The sequence below is a fragment of the Corythoichthys intestinalis genome, chromosome 12, assembly GCF_030265065.1.
Source record: "Corythoichthys intestinalis isolate RoL2023-P3 chromosome 12, ASM3026506v1, whole genome shotgun sequence".
NCBI lineage: Eukaryota > Metazoa > Chordata > Actinopteri > Syngnathiformes > Syngnathidae > Corythoichthys > Corythoichthys intestinalis.
In genome coordinates this window covers 51,944,085-51,966,136 of record NC_080406.1, presented here as the reverse complement: position 1 = coordinate 51,966,136, position 22,052 = coordinate 51,944,085, and the positions used below count along the sequence as shown (strand labels likewise).

The window sequence follows — 22,052 nt, the reverse complement described above, 5'->3', positions numbered from 1 at the left end:
CGTGATGGTCCGTTGAGGAGGCCTCTCCATGCAATGTAACGCTGCAAAGTCCAAACCTCTTTTTGAATTTTTTGAACCAGCCCTTGCTGGCAACAAAACCACAATTTTTTTCACTTGTAGCACTGGTGCTAGGCTGTAGTTCATGTTCGTCATAGTCGGCATCACCGCCACCTTCATTCAACTCTCCTTCAGGAATGAGGCTATCATACAGCGCTTTGGCTTTTGCCCGAATCTTGTTTGTGTCGAGACTCACCTTCTTTTCCCGACAGTCCGATATCCACACTGTTAGTGCATTTTCGATTTTTACAATCGTCTTGTTGCAAGGAGTCACGACTTGCTTAGTGTCCCTGGAAAACAACAGTGAGGCGGTCTTTCGGATTTTTGCCTCGTCTATTTTTATGTAACGAACAGTTGATTCGTTTAGTCCGTAATGTCATGCAACAGAGCTGTGGCCAACTTTAAGCATGTCCAGTAATTGAACTTCCTCGTGCACGGTCATCATGTTTCTTTTCTTCTTGGGTTCGCTAGAGGATTGAGCAGGCGGAGGACGCTTTGGAGCCATTTTCCTTCGATAGCAGCAAGGTTAAACATCTCGGCCAATCAGCTTGCGATATTGCCGAGTGATGCTGGCCAGCGAATCAGAGCGGTGGAATATGAGTTGGGCGGGCTCTCCATGCCTTCTGTTAGGGATTTGACAGATTTTGCACCAATATTTTCTCCATTATTTTAATTTTTCATGCATATATATATATTTTTTTTTGACTGGAAAAAAAAAATACGCGATAGACTGAAACCGCTAAATTCGAAGCGCGAAGTAGCGAGGGGTTACTGTAATATCTATAATCTAATAATCTAGTTTTCCAATAGGAGTTGGAACCTCTTGTTACCTCACGATAGGATTTGCGATACAAAGCTCACAATAACGATGATCTGACGATATGGCGATACAACGATTATCGATACATTGGTCAGGAAATCATTCTAGGATATTCTACAAACAACTAATAAACAGAAAAACAAGCTTCTGCTGTGAATTGGAATGAGTTTATCACGAGTAGACGTCCAATCCATTTCAACTGGGAGGGTGGCAGCGATTTGCTGCTATCCCTCCCACTTCAAATGGATTGAACGTCTATGGCCATCATTGGCAGCCAATGCCAGGCAATGAGGTAATTTTGGGCCATTTAAGGTCATTTACCTGTTGATTTTCAGTTACTTCCTGTTGATTTGGGGGTATTTATGGGTCACTTCCTGTTTATTTTGAGTTACAGAACAGGAAGTGACCTGGGAATCACCCAAATGATTACCGTAACTTTCAGACTATAAGCCGCTACTTTTTTTCCCTTCATTTTGAATCGTGAGGCTTATAGTTCAGTACTGCTTATTTGTTGATTTATTTGGGTTAATAGGTAACACTTTATTTGACAGCGGCGCCATAAGACCATCATGTCATTAACTCCATTTATGTCCAGCTCGGATCTTTTACATCCATTCAAAAGTGATATAATTTGCCGGATAACACTAAATGACATCTATTACATGCATTCATTAATGTTCAGGACAGTGTCATGTCATAATTATGATTGACTAATGACAGTCTTAAGGTGCCACTGTCAAATAAAGTGTTACCAAATATCATAACTAGCAACTAATGAAACAACTGGAACAGTAACTGAAGAAATAATCAGCACAGCGCAATGAATTTTGATTGGTGTTAACTTCTGTAGCTCTGCGATGCATGCTAGAAGGCATGTTGGACAACAACAGTGTTGACAGCAGTTGGCAGCAGAGGTTGACTGTCTCCCCCAAGGAAGCAATGATGGCCAAATGAAGCCTCTTGAAGCAATGAAGCTTTGCAGCCAATTGTTCATTGTTCAAAGCTTCATGGTGGTTCATTTAGTCTTACAACAGTCGTACGATGCCGCTGTCAAATAAAGTCTTACCAGTTAATATCTTTTGGTGTAAATATCCTATAATACATTGAGGAAAGCTGCTGCTTACAGTCCAGTGTGGCTTATCTATGAACAAATGTCGTTTTCGAAGTTTGATGGGTGGCGGATTATAGTCAGGTGCGCCTTACAGTTCAAAAATTACAGTAAGTAGTGACGCAAACTCAACAGGAAATGACTTGCAAATGAACAGCAAGTGACCTGTAAATGCCCCGAAAAATCGGACAGAATGACTGCGAATGCTCTGGTGTCAAATAGTGCTGTAACGATTAATTGATTAACTCGAGTATTCGATTAGAAAAAAAAAGATTAAAATTAAATTTTGCTGCTTTGAATATTCGTTTAATTAAAGTGGCGTTGTATTGGTTTGTTTTGAAAGTGTTTGCATTTATTTTCATTGATTTGGTTGGATACACGGCCATCTAGTCTACCTCATTTCACATGGCTGAATTCATCTGCTCCCTGTTAAGACCAAGAAACATTTTTAAGTTTTTGTTTGAGCTAATGATTTTTTGAATGCATTCGTAATTTTAGTTTAAAGGTATATTTAGCCATTTTTTGTGGGAATATTTGTGTGAGCCATTTGTTAAGAGCATTGTAAAAAAGCGTTAGTATTTTATAGCATTAACGCTAACGTACTTTTGCGATGTAAGTTAGCCAAATGTACTTTTGTAGTCCATAGAGCCTCTTTTTTTATATACTGTGTGAGGCTCAGCTCGGGTATTTTAATTTTTTATGTTCCTTATCCGATTACTCGATTATTCAAAATAAATAGTTCATCGATTAATCGGCCACTAAAATAATCGATAGCTGCAGCCCTATTTCGAATGAATGAACGTTCCCAGTCTAAATGGATTGGGCGTCAAGCACCGTCAATCGCAACCTTAGAGAAAGTATTGAGGTGGAAGATTTTGGTAGCGACTTGTTGGTCCTTTTTTTTTTTTTTTTTTTTTTTTTTTTTTTTAATTGGCCCTTTTTAAAACGATATCTCAATTCTTGGCAGGAGCATATCGATAACCTTTTGGGATACAAATTACCACGATATATCACCATTTCGATATTTTGTGTCACCCCTATTTTCCAATCACTTTAATGCTCAATAAACTCATGGAGCAATCAAGCCCTTTTTCATACTGCCAATAAAAGGTTTTTGATAACATTATCAAATTATATTATTGCTGGGTTCCATTTCGCTACGCACGTTACAAAATATAGCAATATCCCATCTTTTTTGTTCAACATTGGGTTCTCTGTAAATGACATGTGGAGAAAACCCATTTTACTACAGCTCAAATGTTGATTTGCTGTACAACGAAGTGAAAGAAGCAACAAAATAGTGTGAGCTCCTGCTTGCCAGTACACATTGCACAGATTGCATTAAAACACTGCTTTAATAATTCAAGTTGTATGTCCAGCCTTCCCTCACCCGTCACCCTCGCACTTCTTTTGAGGAGCCTTGAGAATGTAGTGGATGTTGTGAAAATGAAGAAGCGAGCTACAGCCCTCCTTGAGGCCTCTACTTTTATTTTCATGTATTCCTCCTTGCAATCCAAGTGGAATATTGATCAACAAGGGCTGTTACTGACCACAAACCACTCATGGGAAGTTATCTGTAATATTATCTATTGTATGGCATGTCCAGAAGCCTAGATAGTGAATCCATTGAATCCAATACACTACTCCTCTGACTTCGCATTAATTCAATAATATTCATGTACATTTATCAGCTCTTCACTTGCTGAAAATAAAATAAGTGAGATGTTGTTCCCTCCTCTGAGTACATATTGCATCATGTCAGCAAATTGCAGTAGTGTAATGTAATGATGTAAAAGTTCTTTGTTACTGTACTTAAGTACATTCATGTTTATCTGTACAAATATGATGTGGTACCTTTTACATTTACTTCATTATATTTTACAGCATGTATCTGTACTTTTTACTCAACTACTTTTGAGACAGTCGCCTGCATTAATCGTTACTTTGTTTGTTTTTCTCTCATTGTGAATTGATAGTATCGTTTTCATGCCTCCAGCGCAATTAATAAGCTCCGTGCAACTATACCTATACTAGAAGGGAGCAACACGAGTACAAGAATGATTAGGCAGGTGAACAAGATATTGACCAATAAAGAACAACAGTGAGAGCAGCGTGCCTTCAAATGGGTGATTAAACTTAAACTACTGCACACTCTTGCACAGTACGTGGGGATGTGCACCTGATAGTTGCTTGCTATTAGCCATTAAGTTTTGGAGTTGGAGCTTGTTAAGCTTCTGTTTACATTGCAGTCAATTTTAGTTCCGTAATTTTCGGATTATAAGGCGTACCTGACTATAAGCTACCCACCAAATTTACACGAAAACGCCATTTTTTCCATAGATAAACCGCACCGGACTATAAGCCGCAGCTATCCTCACTGTATTATGGGGTATTTTCACCAAAAGATATTAACCAGTAGCACTGTATTTGACAGTGTCATCATAAGACTGTCATAAGACCAAATGAACTACATTGAAGCTTTGAACCAATTTACTGCAAAGCTTTATTGCTTCAAGAAGCTTCATTTGGCCATCACTGCTCCCTTGGGAGAAACAGTCAACCTCTGCTGCCACCTATTGTCAATGCTGTTTTCGTCCAACATGCCTCCTAGCATGCATTGCACCGCTACAGATGTAAATAACACTAAAAATTCTTTTTTCTTTCTTCAGTTACTGTTCCAGTTGTTTCATTAATTGCTAGTTACGGTATCTGGTAACACTTTATTTGCTGGATGACACTTAATGACATCTGTGATATGCGTTCATTAATACCCATGATATTGTCATGTCATAATTACGACGGTCATATGGCAGTCTTATGATGTCGCTGTCAAATAAAGTGTTACCGATTAACCCAAATAAATCAACAAATAAGCCGCATTGGACTATAACCCGCTGGATTCAAAATGAGGGAAAAAAGTTGCGGATTATAGTCCAAAAATTATGGTACTTTTTTCCTTCTGCAAGGTTGTGTAATATATTTATATTTAAAATTTGTAAAAAATATATATATATATATATCACACTTTTGCACAGGGAGAAAATACTTTTACTTTTTACTTGTAAAGTAAATTTTAAAGCAAGTACTTTTTACTATTACTTTTACTTTGCCCCTGTATCTGTACTTTTACTTAAGTAAAAAAAAAAGTGATTACTCCATCTATCTTTGGCAAGTTGTTACGTTTGAATGTTTGTTTGAGCCTTTTTGTGATCTACAGATGAGGAGACGGGTCTGGAGGTTCATCGGGTTACACGGCCCCCTGGCTTTAACGCAAATCGCCGTCGCAGTCGAGCTGTCCTCTACCACCTTTCGGGGCACCTCCAGAAACAAGATAAGAGCAAACTCAACCTCAACAATGTGAGTACATAAAATGGAGGTTTCAAAGTTTAAATTTTGTTCATTCACGTGCTATTTGTCATCATCACACATGATGATGATGATGATAATAACAATTTCATTTGAGATTTTAATAGGTGTCTTTAAAAATATTTTTCCCAGAACGTCAGGTTGACAGCAAATTGTAGCATGCTTGGATATTCTGCTGTATTAGTAGTAGCTGAACATTGAAGTTCCCATTAACATGATTGAACTGTCTTCTTTGTTTGAAGCAGCTATTTTGGAAAAAAATTGGGGGCTTGTAATTTAACAAACACAAGAAATAAACCTCATTTGCCACAATCGGATTAAGGTATCCTAGACCAGTAGTCCCGAACCACTAGGTCGCAGCCCAGTACCATTCTGGGTTTGTTGCCGGGCCACACAGAAGGAATAATTATTTTACTGTATGTTTGTTCTAACGATTATTAGATTCTGACACGTGTTTTATATTGGACGACTGGCTTTTCTCTGGTGTAAAATTTGCCTGTGCCTCTTGAAACGTCATGACGCTTATCTCATTCACGTGATATGTTACCCCTAAAATCAAGCCTACAACCATAGGTGGAGTCTGACTTTTGTGGGAGGGGGGCAAAATGTTGATGACCCCAAAATGCAGTGTCAGCAATAAAATTAACTTACAATATATATATTTGCTACATATATTTATTTATATGCAGGTAGTAGAAATAACAAGCACCGGTTTTAACACAAATAGGCTCTTTACTGTGCAATCAGTAGAAATACACAGTACAGGAGTAGCAGCTAATAAACAACTTGTATGGCCATCACCATGGCTCTAGCCATCAAAACATAGCACACTTCTTGCTCGTCTCTTACTCTCTACTGAGGCAACATTGCCACCTAGTGCTACACTAAGGGAACATAACCAGATTTCTGCATAAATCGGAATTAACCCTTGAACATCAAAACACCCTCTAAATAAAAAAAATTAAAAAAAAAAAAAAAAAACTATCCAAAAACATGTATTATAGGTCATTGAACTGTCCTAAGCTAGGCGCCGAAATGACGATTTTAGACGTCCATGCGGTTTGCTGACTTTATTCAGCTACTCGTGACATCAACAATTGCAGAATGAAACTAAGATAAAAAGAAATGAAATCAGTCTCATCTTCAATAACAGCAATTCAAATTTGCATTTACAAGTAGCTGCTGATACAGCAATAACAAACGATTAGCATGTATCAGTTAGCGTCCGCGCATCATCAAAAACAATCACATAAATTAGCCCCAGGTATTCGACCACAATTGAAAATGCACAATAAAGAGTACAAAAGGGGTTATATACAGCCGTCGCCTCTGCATGCTTCACAAGCAACAAAAGTGCGCGCAGGCTGACACCTCTTTCACTGGACTGCTCTCTGTGTGCATGTGTGGGGTGGGCGGGCACGTCTGTACATGCGCTCGCTTCCTGTTATACGCTTCCTGCACTAAAATAAAAGCATGTATCACAAAACAAAAGTCAACATTAAAAAAAACAAAACAAAAAGCAACGAGATGCAGGCGTCGTAAAGTCAAAATCGCATAAGTCAGATTCGTCGTAACACGGGGACTACCTGTATATGTACACATATACTGTAAAAGGGCTGCCAAAAGCAACACTCTTCTGAGGTCAAGGGTTCAATCCAGGATCCAGCTTTCCTGTTTGGAGATTGCATGCTCTCCCTGTACTTGCGTGGGTTTTCTCTGGGTACTCTGTTTTATCACCCACATCTCAAAAACATGCTGAGGTGCTGTATCTAAATAGATAATTGATGAGAAAAATTTGTTTTGAGGGTAATTTGATAATTGATTACCGTAATTTCCCGAATATAAGGCGCACCCGTGTATAATGCGCACCTCAAATTTACTTGTAAAATCTAGGGGAAATTATTGTACCCGTTTATAACGCGCACCCTAATTTTAGCACCAATAAATAGAAGAATACAAGAAAACAGAGCTTGTGTACAGATACAGAAATGTCATTTTACTGACTAGTGAAACACAGCACAAGCATAGCACACTGGTAGTTCAAACCTTTACCATAAACTGACAATATTTATGGTAATAATATGATTTGACAACTTCTCCAACTTACCAGAATCTAGGACAAAACAAAACAGATGTGACTTTTCTTTTAAAGGCTGCTGTATAACTTGCTCGTTTCATCATGATGAATAAATGTTTCTTCCATGGATTGATACGGTAAAATGAAAGTGAGAACGTAAGTCGGAAATCCGAGAGAGCTTATCACTGTCGACACGACGGTAACAATAGGAACTATTGTTATTTGGGTTTGAGTTTCCCGAGGGACATATACAGTATAGTTGACGGACATAGGAAGTCTGTGTTGTTACGTTTGTTAAGGTCCGAGTTGCGGAGCTGCAATAAACGTTGACTCAAATGAGTTCAAGAAACTAAATTCTGTGCTTATGAAGAGTGAAAAAAGGATCATTTAACACAGACGAAATCATTCGGCCGATCAGAGTGAAGGATTACCGAAAAAAAATGGTGACATCACGTACCATAATGGTTGGCAACGGATCGCCGCATACGTTTCTTCAACACAACTTGGCCGTGTCAATTTTTTAAAAATCGGTTCATATATATATATATATATATATATATATTTCTGTCTCCATCCATGTACCCGTTTATAATGTGCACCATGATTTTACAAGTTGATTTTGGGGGGAAAAAAGTGTGTGTTATATTTGGGAAATTATGGTATTTAATGCATTTTCATACCTCTGATTCTCACAGTCATTATTTTCATTTAGCTTGCAAATGTAAGTCAGTGCTTGTGGTTTTGTTTAGCTCTGCTGGCCATGACCGGTCACCGCGCTAGCATACAGCATGTACTATCGTACACTGCTCTGATGACAGATGACGTAAAAGTCACCTTGAATTCTGCTGCTGCTGTGCTTAGAATCCTGACAGCAGGGTCGGTATGTTAACCAGAAGCTGCACACCTGAAAAGATTTGCTCCGACACATGCTCGTGGCGGCCGGCGCATTGCTCTTTTAGCCTTCGTGCTAGCCTTTGATTTCTCACTAAGCATTTCATTTAGGAAACTAACAGGAAACAATATAGGAGTTATATAAAAAATTCTACCCTTTCAGAGATAGCCTTACAAAAGCTGTCAGTCTGATGCAATGCCATAATAACATAGAATATTGCATTGTACTCTTTGATATCGTTTAATCAGTTTAGTTTTGTATATTTGTATTTAGCAGCATCAGAATGAGAGCAGAAATGTATGTTATTTCACATTAAGAGGTTGGGGGAATGATGATATTGTATAAAAAATTGTTTTAAAAAGTTTAAAATTGTGACATTTCTTAAAAATGGGTATTATTTTGGGGTTCAATATTAATATGTCACCAACTTTTAATTAAACGAAGTTAAATGAACAAGATGAAAGTGACCTTAACAATGGATTCCTGCCGGTTTACTTGTTTTTGTGACTTCATAGAGCATACTGTATGTAATCTCAAAAAGAATTGACTGATGGCAACTTTTCTAGATATTAAAACTGAAATTTTAGCACAGTGTAATTCTTTCAATTGCACCTGATTAAAATGCCAGACATTTTGTCTGCCTGTTTGTCTGTTCAGCTTTATTTGGAGATTATGAATACATTGGTACCTCTACTTGCGAAATTGATTGGTTCTGGAAGTAGTTTCGTAAATTTTAAATTCTGTAAGTAGTGAAGTGTTTTCCATGTAAATGCCCTAATCTGTTCCAAGGCCCCCACAATTCAGACATAAATCTTTTATAATCTATAAAAATGCATACAAACGTATAACAAAAACATGTTAAAATTAGATTTATTCACAATAAACATCAAATCAGAGTTGTGCATAATGTAAAAAAAAAAACAAGAATAAAGATTAATAAACTCATGTAATGCTGTCTGAACACAAAGGGCGGATGAAAAGGACACTGGAATACACACAGACAGTGGGTCAAATAAGTATTTAGTCAACCACTAACTGTGCAAGTTCTCCCAATTGAAAATATTAGAGAGGCCTGTAATTGTCAACATGGGTAAACCTCAACCATGAGAGACAGAATGTTGGAAAAAATAAAACAGAAAATCACATTGTTTGATTTATAAAGAATTTATTTGCAAATCATGGTGGAAAATAAGTATTTGGTCAATACCAAAAGTTCATCTCAATACTTTGTTATGTACCCTTTGTTGGCAATAACGGAGGCCAAACGTTTTCTGTAACTCTTCACGAACTTTTTACACACTGTTGCTGGTATTTTGGCCCATTCCTCCATGCAGATCTCCTCTACAGCAGTGATGTTTTGGGGCTGTCGTTGGGCAACACGGACTTTCAACTCCCTCCGCATATTTTCTATGGGGTTGAGACCTGGAGACTGGCTAGGCCACTCCAGGACCTTGAAATGCTTCTTACAAAGCCACTCCTTTGTTGCCCTGGCTGTGTGTTTGGGATCATTGTCCTGATGAAAACCCCAGCCATGTCTCATCTTCAATGCCCTTGCTGATGGAAGGAGATTTTCACTCAAAATCTCTCGATACATGGCCCCATTAATTCTTTCCTTTACACAGATCAGTCGTCCTGGTTCCTTTGCCGAAAAACAGCCCCAAAGCATGTTTCCACCCCCATACTTTACAGTGGGTATGGTGTTCTTCAGATACAATTCAGTATTCTTTCTCCTCCAAACACGAGAACCTGTGTTTCTACCAAAAAAGTTCTATTTTGGTTTTATCTGACCATAACACATTCTCCCAGTCCTCTTCTGGGTCATCCAAATGCTCTCTAGCGAACCGCAGACGGACCTGGACGTGTACTTTCTTCAGCAGGGGGACACGTCTGGCAGTGCAGGATTTGAGTCCCTGGCGGCGCATTGTGTTACTGATAGTAGCCTTTGTTACTGTGGTCCCAGCTCTCTGTAGGTCATTCACTAGGTCCCCCCGTGTGGTTCTGGGATTTTTGCTCACTGTTCTTGTTATCATTTTGACGCCACGGGGTGAGATCTTGCATGGAGCCCCAGACCGAGGGAGATTATCAGTGGTCTTGTATGTCTTCCATTTTCTAATAATTTCTCCCACAGTTGATTTCTTTACACCAAGCGTTTTACCTATTGCAGATTCAGTCTTCGCAGCCTGGTGCAGGTCTACAATTTTGTCTCTGGTGTCCTTCAACAGCTCTTTGGTCTTGGCCATAGTGAAGTTTGGAGTGTGACTAACTGAGGTTGTGGACAGGTGTCCTTTATACCGATAATGAGTTAAAACAGGTGCCATTAATACAGGTAACGAGTGAAGCCTCATTAGACCTCGTTAGAAGAAGTTAAACCTCTTTGACAGCCAGAAATCTTATAATAATAATAATAATACATTTTATTTGTAGAGCGCTTTTACCAATGCTTGCTTGTTTGTAGGTGACCAAATACTTATTTTCCACTCTAATTTGGAAATAAATTCTTTAAAAATCAAACCATGTGATTTTCTGTTTTTAATTTCAACATTCTGTCTCTCATGGTTGAGGTTTACCCATGTTGACAATTACAGGCCTCTCTAATCTTTTCAAGTAGGAGAACTTGCATAATTGGTGGTTGACTAAATACTTATTTGCCCCACTGTACATATACAGTAGAGGTCCCTCTTAGCCAATTGGATGCTAGGAATGCGATACAAAAGCCAATGGTGTAGCAGCTACAGTATAACAGGGATAGATAAAAAGGAAAATTAGCCACTGGTCCTTTGAAGTTCACAATCAAAACGACTGGCCCAAGTCAATGGCACTGTTATTGAACCCAATAATCATGAAAAAGAATAATTTGCTTAGGTAGATTTAATGAAAAGTGCAGCAAAACGGTGCAAAAACATGAATCAAGCGCAAATAATCCTATTCCAATTCCATAATTATGTCCATAATCATTCCAGTATAGCCATTTTTTTCCCCTTGCGAACTCCAGGGAGAGGCAGGCCCTTGAGAGAGCCCTGAGCCTCAGTGAAGCTTTCTTCAACTTCTCCAGTTACTTTCCCTTTCTGGAGTGGTCTTTTCCCCTGTGCTTGGCCAGGTGCCGGTTGTTTTAGAAACATGTCGTTTTGTAGTATAACGTTAGGTGGGTACTGAGATACTGACAATCAATCCGCAGCAGTAATCAGGTTTCACGGAAGCAAACGAGGTGTGTTTACACCCCACGGAGAGCGATGGCTGTAGCATTGACTGTAAGTTTAACGTTTAACGTCGTCAAAACACGGAACAACTGGGAATTAACATGAAATGATATATCTATCAATCTATTTTTTTTTAATCGACAAATTATACCTGGGCCAGTTGTTGGAGCATTCTGGTGGCCCTGAAGATTTTAAAAGTACGTCCGGGCCATTTATATAGTGGACCTGTCGACCCTGTATAAGGCGGAAAACACAGACAAGACTGAAAAGCCGTTTCTGCTCTTGCAGTCCTCTTTAAAAGAAACTGATGTATTTTAAGCCAAAAGAACTGTTGTGTTTGATAGAAAAATATGTCTATATGCTGCCATAGCAGATTCATGGCGCATTAAGCCCCAGAACTATTTTTAATTTGCCCGTTTACCTACTTTAAAAAAATTATTCACTTGCATATTTTAAACTTTTAAACAAGTTACGTCACAATGAAAAAAATGGCGTCTGTAAAAAAGTAATGGATATCTACCTCATAACTATCGCTAAATTGTATTTTTTTTGTTACTTTTGCATTTCCCCCGATATGTTATATGATAAATAATCGATCCAAACAAAGAAAAATTGAAAAATAAAAATAAAATGTTTAAAAGGGTAAATATATGAATAAGAAAATCTCGACCACTCCTTGATGTCTGCGATTTCTGCATCGCGACCCTTGTTATATTACCATGTTTCACCGATAAAATCCCAAAAATATCCAGCTGTGGCCATTCACAGCTGTGTCTTGACACTCAGTGATATATGCGACATGGAGTTTTTGGATCGAAATAAGGTAAGTACACAATAATATCTCGTTAAAGTCATGGCGTCTGAAATTCTGCTCTCGCGTGCTCTCACCTCTAGATAGGGTTTTGCTGTTTAAAAAACATTTATTTTTTAAATGCCCTCCTGTCCAAAAGTTTTCGTCCCCCAGAAAATTGAGATTTTAAGCTTTCCAATGATATATCACACATGTACATCGCACAATTTTGAAATCTGGCCTGGTCTCAGAGCGGAACTTCAAGTCACCTGAGTGTTTTCCGCCATAAGTACGATACGTTCAGTAAAATCTGGGAGCTGCAAGTACCAGCAATATTGTATTTTTGCCTTTCAGACCCTGAAATTTCTTTTGTTACAAGAGGCAATATTTTCCCTTTGAGGTGCTTCTTAACCTGAAAATTCTGTATGTAGAGACATTTGTAAGTAGAGGAACCAATGTACCAGTACTTTGGTCAAACATGGTGGCAGGGTACATCTTGGACAGAGGAAGAACGTGTTTACAGATTTCAAACTATTGGTCAACAAATTACCTTAAAATCAATCAAGATAAAATATGAATCAGACACACATTGACAAGTAGATGGTTCCATCTCGACCACCCGGCATCACCATAACTACAGGAACCAACTGGTTTCTATTGATTAAACAAACCAATCCCCTTTGATTGATAGAACGACTATATTTTGGATAAGTGGTTGGTACACAACTGCCTCAAATTAATCAAAATGGGTTTTTAAAAAAATAAAACGGAAACTAAACAGAGTAACAGGATGTGGTACGCATTTTCAAGGGGATATAGACATATTTTCTAATTCTCAGGCGTTTGGACTGTAAACATTATTTGTGGGTGGCGGTACTGCTGCGTTTGAGGATCAAGGCTGAGTGCACAGCCGGGGGAAGGTGCACTAATTCAATATAATGCATATATATGTCCCATTAACTTAATTCTTGTCCTTCTCTATGCAGAACATGTTCGGGGAAAAACCTCCAATCCCGGAGTACAAGGTAGCAGCCATCCAGAAGTCGCGCTTTATCCTCCTACACTACGGCACCTTCAAAGCCGGCTGGGACTGGTTGATCCTGCTGGCTACCTTCTACGTGGCTGTCACTGTGCCCTATAACGTGTGCTTCACTGTAGTGGGTGGGCGAGATGAAGGCAGCACCCCCAGAAGTCCCCCCAGTGTCAGCGACATCCTGGTGGAGATCTTGTTCATGCTTGGTGAGACTGCAGGAAAATTCTTTTGGAAGCATCTACAAACCGGATTCGGTTGAAGTTGGGAAATTGTGTAAAATGTAAATAAAAACAAAATACAACAATTTGAAAATCCTTCTCAACCCATATTTAACTGAATACACTACAAAGACAACATATTTAATGTTCAAACTGATAAACTTAATTGTTTTTTGCCAAATAATTATCAACTTAGAATTTCATGGCTGCAACACGTCCAGTAGAAGTTGGGAAAGGTGGCAAAGAATACTGAGAAAGCTGAGAAAAGCTCATCAAACACCGATTTGGAACATCCCACATGTGATCAGGCTAATTGGGAACAGGTGGGTACCATAAAAGGAGCCTATTTACATTTTACACAATTTCCCAACTTCAACCGAATCCGGTTTGTATATTTGACACACAATTAATCAATTTTCAGGTATATATTTGCCAAATACTAATTCAGTTAGTATATACAGTACAGCCAAATAAACAAATTTTGATATAACTAATATTTTTTTTTACTGTTCATTGTTAAAGCGTTTGGGAGTTAAAGAGCATATGACACCAGAAAAAAAGTCTTAAATGGCATTATTATGTGAATTAGAATCATATTTTGAGACGATTCGACTATATACAACAATTTAGCAAAGCGCAGATGACGAGAAATTAGTCTTTTAATCTGCCGGTTAGCCACGCCTACCATTATAGGGCTTTGGCGTCCCCAACAGGTGGATGACGTCAGCGGTAGACTGGGCTCATCGGTTTTACTATTCAGCCCATTGAGGGGGAATTGTTCAGAACGAGGAAAACGCGACGAAGAGAGCCGCAAAATGTCATTGTTTCAGTCTCTCTACTCCCAATATTTTTACAGGATATTCTTTTTATCCAAGTATTTTTCCCCAATAGCTATATAAATGGCTTGAGAAGGACCAGTCAGCCCGTCGAGGGGGAACTATTCACAATGAGGAAAACGCGACGAAGAGAGCGACAAAATGTCATTGTTTCTGTCTCTTTACTTCAATATTTTTACAGGATATTCTTTTTACCCAAGTACTTTCCCCAATTGCTAAATAAATGGCATGGTCATGAAAAATAACAATCTTGTGCTAAATGGAATATAAAATAATAAAAATCCATTTATTCAAGACGACATGGCAAAATTACTCCATAATGGTCAAAACTGTCGACTTCACCTTTACTGTCACACCTCCTGAACGATATTTTATGTCACCTAAATCGGACATATGTAATTTCCCTTCCCCTGCTTCGGAGAATGTAAACAGACCAGAAGGAGTGACAGCTAGCCGACATGCTAACCCGAACCGAGGGATGTTTCAAAGTCTTCGAAGTGGAAAATCACACATAACTAGCCTGGATTATTTCACATGACGACCCGGTTGTCGAGTTTCTTTGCGGATCGGCAAACCGCCCGGCGGAAAGCAATTTACAGTTCGTTCCCTGGAGGAGGGTGGCTGGAGTTGTTGTGCAGCTAACGTGCTAACAGCTAACTGCTAATGAGCATGAGGATAGCTTTTTACATGCCTATCAATGATCAAACGTAAGTAGTCCTTCATTTAAATGAATTTATAGTGTTTACTTTGTAATCACTGTATTCGTATTTGACATAATACAAAACAAGATGTTTACTCACTTCCTTGTAAGTCCAATGGTCCCACAGTAAATATCCACGGTGAATGGGAACCTTTTGAAACTCCAAAAAGGCGCATATGCCTCTCCCGCATACAGAATGATTTTTCTGCAGCCGTTTGGCTGGCGTGATGCAAAAAATAAAAGTATTAATCCGCAAAATCAGCTGAATCCTTCGTCCTCATACACAACAGTACACTGTATAGAGAAGAGAACGTCTTCTACCGTACACGTCACAGCGCCCTCCTCCTCAATGCAAGACCGAAGCCGGAAGTCACTCATTTTCGTGGCGCGGGATTCAAAAAACTAAATAAATATAGCGATCGCTTCCACACACATCCAAGCGGTCCATATCATTCAGGGGCATAAAATACCGCGTGTATTATGAAATAAACATGCTTTTTCGTGTCACAGGCACTTTAAAAGGGCCCAAGTACACCAGATGCATGATCGTTGCGGTTCCGGTCCGACTCCGGTAAAAATTGCGCCGGAGCCAATCCGTTCCCATTATATCCTATTGTTCAACGTATACCGGCCGCGTCAGTGCTCCGGATTGACTGCGAACCATTTCCGGCGTGCCGCATACCCGCCGGACGGTATAGGCTATTTTCTATTTTTGCCGACAAAATGGGCTGAGCTGGGCCTGGACGTAACAGCCCAGTTGTTTATTCACGGTTTAAACACCAGCGAACATGGACGAAGAACGTTTCATCATGGAGGTGGAAAGTCACAAAGTGATATACGATGCAGCAGATTGTTATTATAAGAACAGCATTAAAAGCGAAGCTGCAAGGTGTCCTATTATGTGTGTTTTTCTGGCAATGATATCAAACACACGACGTGCTGACAACTTTGAGCGAAAAAAAAAAAAAGCAGCGTATCTGGAAGTGGTTCCACCGCAGAAATTCTTGTGCCCGGCGCACACACAATGTCGGTTTGTATACAGAGTCGAGGGGGAAAAGTACGAAAGAGAATAGAGACACCCACAAGTTTCGACCTGGTGGTCTATTCGAGACGTTTCTCTTTCTTTCCTACATTTTACTTGACTTTTCATAGAAAAACCAACAGTTTGCGCTGGGCACAGGAATCTGCAGTGTTGAGACATCAATTCCAAGTACGCTGTTTTTTAGCTCGTGTAGTAAATAATTCGCTATGCATTTTATAAATATTGCAGATTATTTAACACTTGTTTATAACAGCTCTATGAGATGTTATGTGCCATAAATTTTAAATGTGCACAAAGATATAAACCCACCGACACAACCAAGGGCATAATAGGGCCCTGCCCCCTTCCCCCCACACACGGAGCCCTGATCTCAACATGATGCAGTCAATCTGGAATTAAGAGACAGACATAACTAAAATATCAATATGGCGGAAAACACTCAGGTGACTTGAAGTTCCGCTCTGAGACCCTCAATTTGGTCATCTTTCAATATTGTCCGAAATGCATGTGTGATACATCATTGGAAAGCTTAAAATCTCAATTTTCTGGGGGAACAAAAATTTTGAACAGGAAGGCATTTAAAAAAAAAAAAAATTTTAAACAGCAAAACCCTAATTGGAGGCGAGAACACGCGAGAGCAGAATTAAAGACGCCACGATTTTAACGAGATATTATCGCGTACTTACCTTGTTTCGATCCAAAAACTCCATGTAGCATGTATCACTGAGAGTCAAGACACAGCTGTGAATGGCCACAGCCGGATTTTTTAAAAATTTTATGGGTGAAACATGGTGATATAACAAGGGTCGCGATGCAGAAATCCCAGACAACAAGGAGTGGTTTAGATTTTCTTTTTCATATAGTTACCCTTTTCAACGTTTTTTTCATTTTTTTTTTTTTGTTTGGATCAATTATTTATCATCTAACATATCAGGGAAAATGCGACAGTAACAAAAAAAATACAATTAAGCGATAGTAATGAGGTAGATATCCGTGACTTTTTTACAGACGCCAAATTTTTCATTGTGACGTAATTCGTTTAAAAGTTTAAAATATGCGAGTGAATAATTTTTTAAAGACGTTTTTTTTTTTTTTTTAACTAAAATTTAGACATCAATTAATGATTCTAAGCTAAAAATGAAAGACATTTTGAATAATAAATATAATTACTTACATTCTATATGTGGCTAGATTTAAACAAAAGCGGTTGCGCGACGTCTGTAAACGGGGGTTTTCAGGGTAAAACGGAAAAATTAAAAATAGTCCGGGGGCTTCATGCGCCATGAATCTGCTATTGCAGCATATAGACATATTGTTCTATCAAACGCAACGGTTGTTTTGGCTTAAAATACAGCAGTTTCTTTTACAGAGGGGTGCAAAAGCAGAAACTGCTTTTTCAGTCTTGTCTGTGTTTTCCGCCATATGCAAAGAAAAAATGTGCTCGCTCTCTGCTTCTCTGATGAGTATAGACTCCGTGTGTTTTTCGTTGTTTTAAATGGCACATTATAGCGCGCGATCACGCGAGCGCTCACGAGGGAACCGAGTTGGCGGACCGCAGCCGTGCGCAGCCTGTATGATTTGCCTGTTTTTGACGTACTGCGTCCGGAACCGCAACGATCATGCATCTGGTGTATTTGGGCCCTAATTCTGTAGTGGTTTGTGTGGCATTAATATAAATTCCTGTCATAATAGAATTAAGATTTCCGCACATTTCATAAGTTCCATCATTACTCATCCTTAAAGTTTTTTGATACCAATAAAAGTTTCTAACGAGGAGTCATTTGCAAATGAACATTAAATGTGATGGCTTGAGTCATTTCCTAGAAAATAACCAGCCTACTTTTCCTCTGCATAAGTAATGGAAATGTGAACCATCGCCCATAGATGAACAATTGTTCTTAATGCAAAAAGAGGGAACGCGAGCTGTTGATTAAATTACACCAGCCACGCAAAGCAGTTTAATGCCGGACCGCTGTGATGTCAGTCCATGAGAGACATTTGTTATGGACAGTTTGTGGTATCTAATTTTTAAACAAAGCATTAAGAAATATGAAGAGGTGGGCAGAGTAGCCAAATATTTTGCTCAAATAAGGGTAGTGTTACTTCTAAATAATATTCTCAAGTAAAAGTAGCCATTAAAAAATTGACTGAAGTACAAATTAAAAAAAAAAAATATTCGTTGAAAAGAATACCCAAGTGGCGAGTAACATTGTAACTGCTTACAATATCTAATTTCTGATATATTTTATTTTTATTATTTTCATATAGTGGTATAGTTTTCCACATAATTGCATTCGATTAACATACATCTTATATGAATGATTTCAATAAAAGAATGTTCAATGTGTAATTGTTTTGTGAGTAGACGCTATCGGCAAATATGGTGTGTATGTATGTGTATTTGTCTTTTTGTTTTGATTTTTTTCCGATTATTGTTGTGTGTCATTAATCACCTGCAGATATCGTGCTGAATTTTCGGACAACCTTTGTGAGCACGTCGGGTCAGGTGGTGTATGATGCTCGCTCCATCTGTATTCACTACGTCACCACCTGGCTTTTTGTGGACCTTATTGCTGCCCTGCCCTTTGACCTTCTCTACGCCTTCAATGTCAGCGTGGTGAGCGTTGCCTTTGTGATGATCCCTGACTAGAGGTGGATAGAGTAGCCAAAAATTGTACACAAGTAAGAGTAGTGTTACTTTAAAATAATATTACTCAAGTAAAATTAAAGTAGTCATCCAAAAAATGTAAGTAATGAGTAACATTGTGAGTAGCTAGCTACTCACAATGTTGGATTTAAAAAAAAAAAAAAAATTTTATTGTATTTTTTGCCCCAGCATGCACGTTGTCTATATGAACTATTATTATTTTATTGTACTATAACCTATTACATAAATACATTATGCCAAAGAAATACAAAAAAAATTTGGGCGAGAGAAAAAAAATCAACAGAACTGAAGCATCATTCGTCCAAAGAGCATGAGTGCCCACTAGTTTTGAAAATACTTCCTAGTTTGAATAGTTGAATTATGAATAGTTCCTTCATAGTTCCTGTTACGAAATTAAAAAGATCATATATCTGGTTTTCCGAGGTCAATCGGTGCCAAATAAAAACTGGGAGAGAGGGTAAAATCTGCACCTTCAAGTCATGTTGATGGCAGCGCTCTATGTCAAATACTTCAATTTTTTTACGGTGCTTTAAAGATGCCACGTGATTGAACAGGCCGGCATGATCATAGAACGGCAAACATGAGTCTGAATTGTACAATGGAGTCATGTGATTATTTTTGCCATGTCTCATTGGTGAAACAGGTAACGCTACAAGTTGGCGTCGCTGGCACTAAAAAAATCCAATATGTAGAATAAAGAGGGAAAAATGTAAAAACTACTAAAGCCCAAAGTAGTGGAGTAAGCGTAGTGTTTCTTTTCACAAATCTACTCAAGTGAAAGTCATGCCTAGGTTCATACTGCAGGTCTTAATGCACAATTCCCATTTTTTGTCATATATGTTTTTTTGACGTGCCCGCTCAGACTGCTTTTGTCCATTGAGCCCGTTCAAGTACCATATTGGCCCGAATATAAGACAGTGTTTTTTTGTATTGAAATAAGACTGAATAAGTGGGGGTCGTCTTATATCCGCGGTCTGGATGTTATACCCAGTCACAACGCTAGATAGCGCCAGATATCATTGAAGCGATGTTCTGTCATGAGAGATCTCAGCTACTCTCAAGTTTAACTAGTTTGCATTATTTTATTGCAATGTTTTTTCATATTCAGATTTGTTTCAAGACTACAGTTACAGTTAGACTTCACTTTGATGGTTAATGCAGTTATTGCAATTTTGTTGTTTTATCACAATAGATTGGTTTATTTACATTTCAAAAACCAGAAGCCATTCATTTACGAACGTGATTAGAGCTGTCCCGACTAGTCGACATAGTCGACGTCATCGATGACGTAAATCCGTCGACGAGCACAACATCCCGTCGACGGTTAATGAAGGGTTAAAAAAAAATATGCGCGGAAAGTTCAGAATGTCGGGTGCTCTGTATGCAAGCGGGGAAAGCGGCACAAAGCCAAAAAAGCGCGCCAGAGTGTCCAAAACATTGACTTATTTCAAAGAAATAAAGGAGGGTACACTCTTGTGTCCTGTCTCTTCACTGCCAAGCTTGGCTGCACGTCGGCCGTGAATAAACACCTCAAGCGCCGTCACCGTTTGTAAAAAAAAAAAAAAAAAAAAAAAAAAAAAAAAATATTTTTTTGTACACCAGAGGGTGCTGTCGCTTTACTAAATAATAATGTTTCATTGACAATGGGCCTATAAGTGCTATTAGTATTGCCAACTGAAAGGTTTAATTCATGTTATGGTTTATTTTATGGTATAGAAAATTATATAACGTTAAAAGGTCATAAATATATACAGTATATACAGTGATTGCACTCAAGGAAGAGATTGTCAATGACAAGGTAATAAATTAAGGTAAAGGCAATTCATATAGGCAATTCATTGATATATAAATAAGGTTTAAAAGGAAAAAGGTGAAAAGTTTTCATTAATTTCTAATTGTGTTGTTTTATTTGTGTGCACCGTAGCTCTTACAGTGTGATTACATCAAGGATGGAATAAAAGTTGTAAACCATCAGTTCAAGAGACCATCTTTTCAATTGGGATGCTACACTAGTTAATTCTATCAGCATTTGAAGTCATTGTTTATTTGTGATTTATTATTGTTATTTACGTGTTTATTTGTACTTTAGTAAATAATTTAAGTGTTCCAATATGTTTTTTGTGAATTGATAAGCGTCAACAAAAATTTCATTGCTAAATTAGTAAACAAAAACAAAAAATATTTTTTTAAATTATTAGATTAGTCGACTAATCGTAAAAATAGTCGACTGACTAATCGGGAGAAAATTAGTCGTTTGGGACAGCCCTAAACGTGATTGCACTTTAGTTTACATATTTAAATGTTCAGATATTAAGATTTGAATGAGGCAAAATAATATGCTTTTTCTCTCAAATATATTGTTATAATCATTTGTTTCAGATGTACTGTATTATTGTCTGTATAAAAATTAATTCGGTGTTCAAAAAGTCTTTTTTCAAACTTGAGTCTTGAAAAAGAGGGGGTCGTCTCATAATAAGGGCTGTCTTATATTCGGGCCAATACGGTATTACACATGCGCACTAATTCACAGTCCGACACGCGCGGAGAAGGCCGACCCACATGCGCAGAAGCATCAAAACAAATGGCAACACATGCTGACTGTCATCCGTCATTCCAGGGTGATCATATTTTGATTTCCAAAAAGAGGACACAAATAACAGACATTAATAATCTCCGTTTAGTCTAATATTCAAAGTTTATGTGGATTGATAGAAAACGAATGCACGCGCGTGCATGACGCACACGTAAGCCTTTTGTGTGTGCGTCAGTTTGCCCCGACTTGGCCATGTAAGCAATACTGAAATATTGCTTCTTTGGCGCACATAGAGAAAAACGAGCATAATCATGCTTATTGTTTACGTCATTTTTTTTTCTTTCTTTCTATGACTGCAATTAAGCCTGCCTCCTGCGTAGAAGCCGAGTTTAAGCAGGCACTATACCACTAATGCACAGTTTATCGCTGCCTTCCTGCGTGCCGCTCTTGCTCTTTGCCGATGTAATTGTTGCATGAATTCCGATTTGGGAGACTTGACAGTTCAGACCGGTGCCACATCCTGGAAAAAAGTGACCCAGATCGGATTTGAAGTGATCTACTTCTATGCGACTTGTCCCGTTCAGACCCTCAATTAATGCCTCACTCGAGTCGGAAAAACACAAAAGAAAACAGATTTGTTCATTAAGACCTTCAGTATGAACCTAGCCTTAGTAAAACTACTCTTAGAAGTACATTTTTCTCAAAAAATTACTCA

The 22,052-nt window shown here is 38.3% G+C and overlaps 1 protein-coding gene across 1 annotated transcript in view; it reads left to right on the top strand.

The window, feature by feature from the left end:
• The window catches only part of kcnh3 (potassium voltage-gated channel, subfamily H (eag-related), member 3), a 309,609-nt gene that overhangs the window by 189,539 nt on the left and 98,018 nt on the right, over positions 1-22,052 (top strand). Inside the window, exons 4-6 of the mRNA XM_057852133.1 lie at positions 5,203-5,342; positions 13,294-13,546; positions 18,596-18,753. Coding sequence (XP_057708116.1) covers positions 5,203-5,342; positions 13,294-13,546; positions 18,596-18,753 — 551 coding nt within the window. The remainder of the gene's footprint in view (positions 1-5,202; positions 5,343-13,293; positions 13,547-18,595; positions 18,754-22,052) is intronic.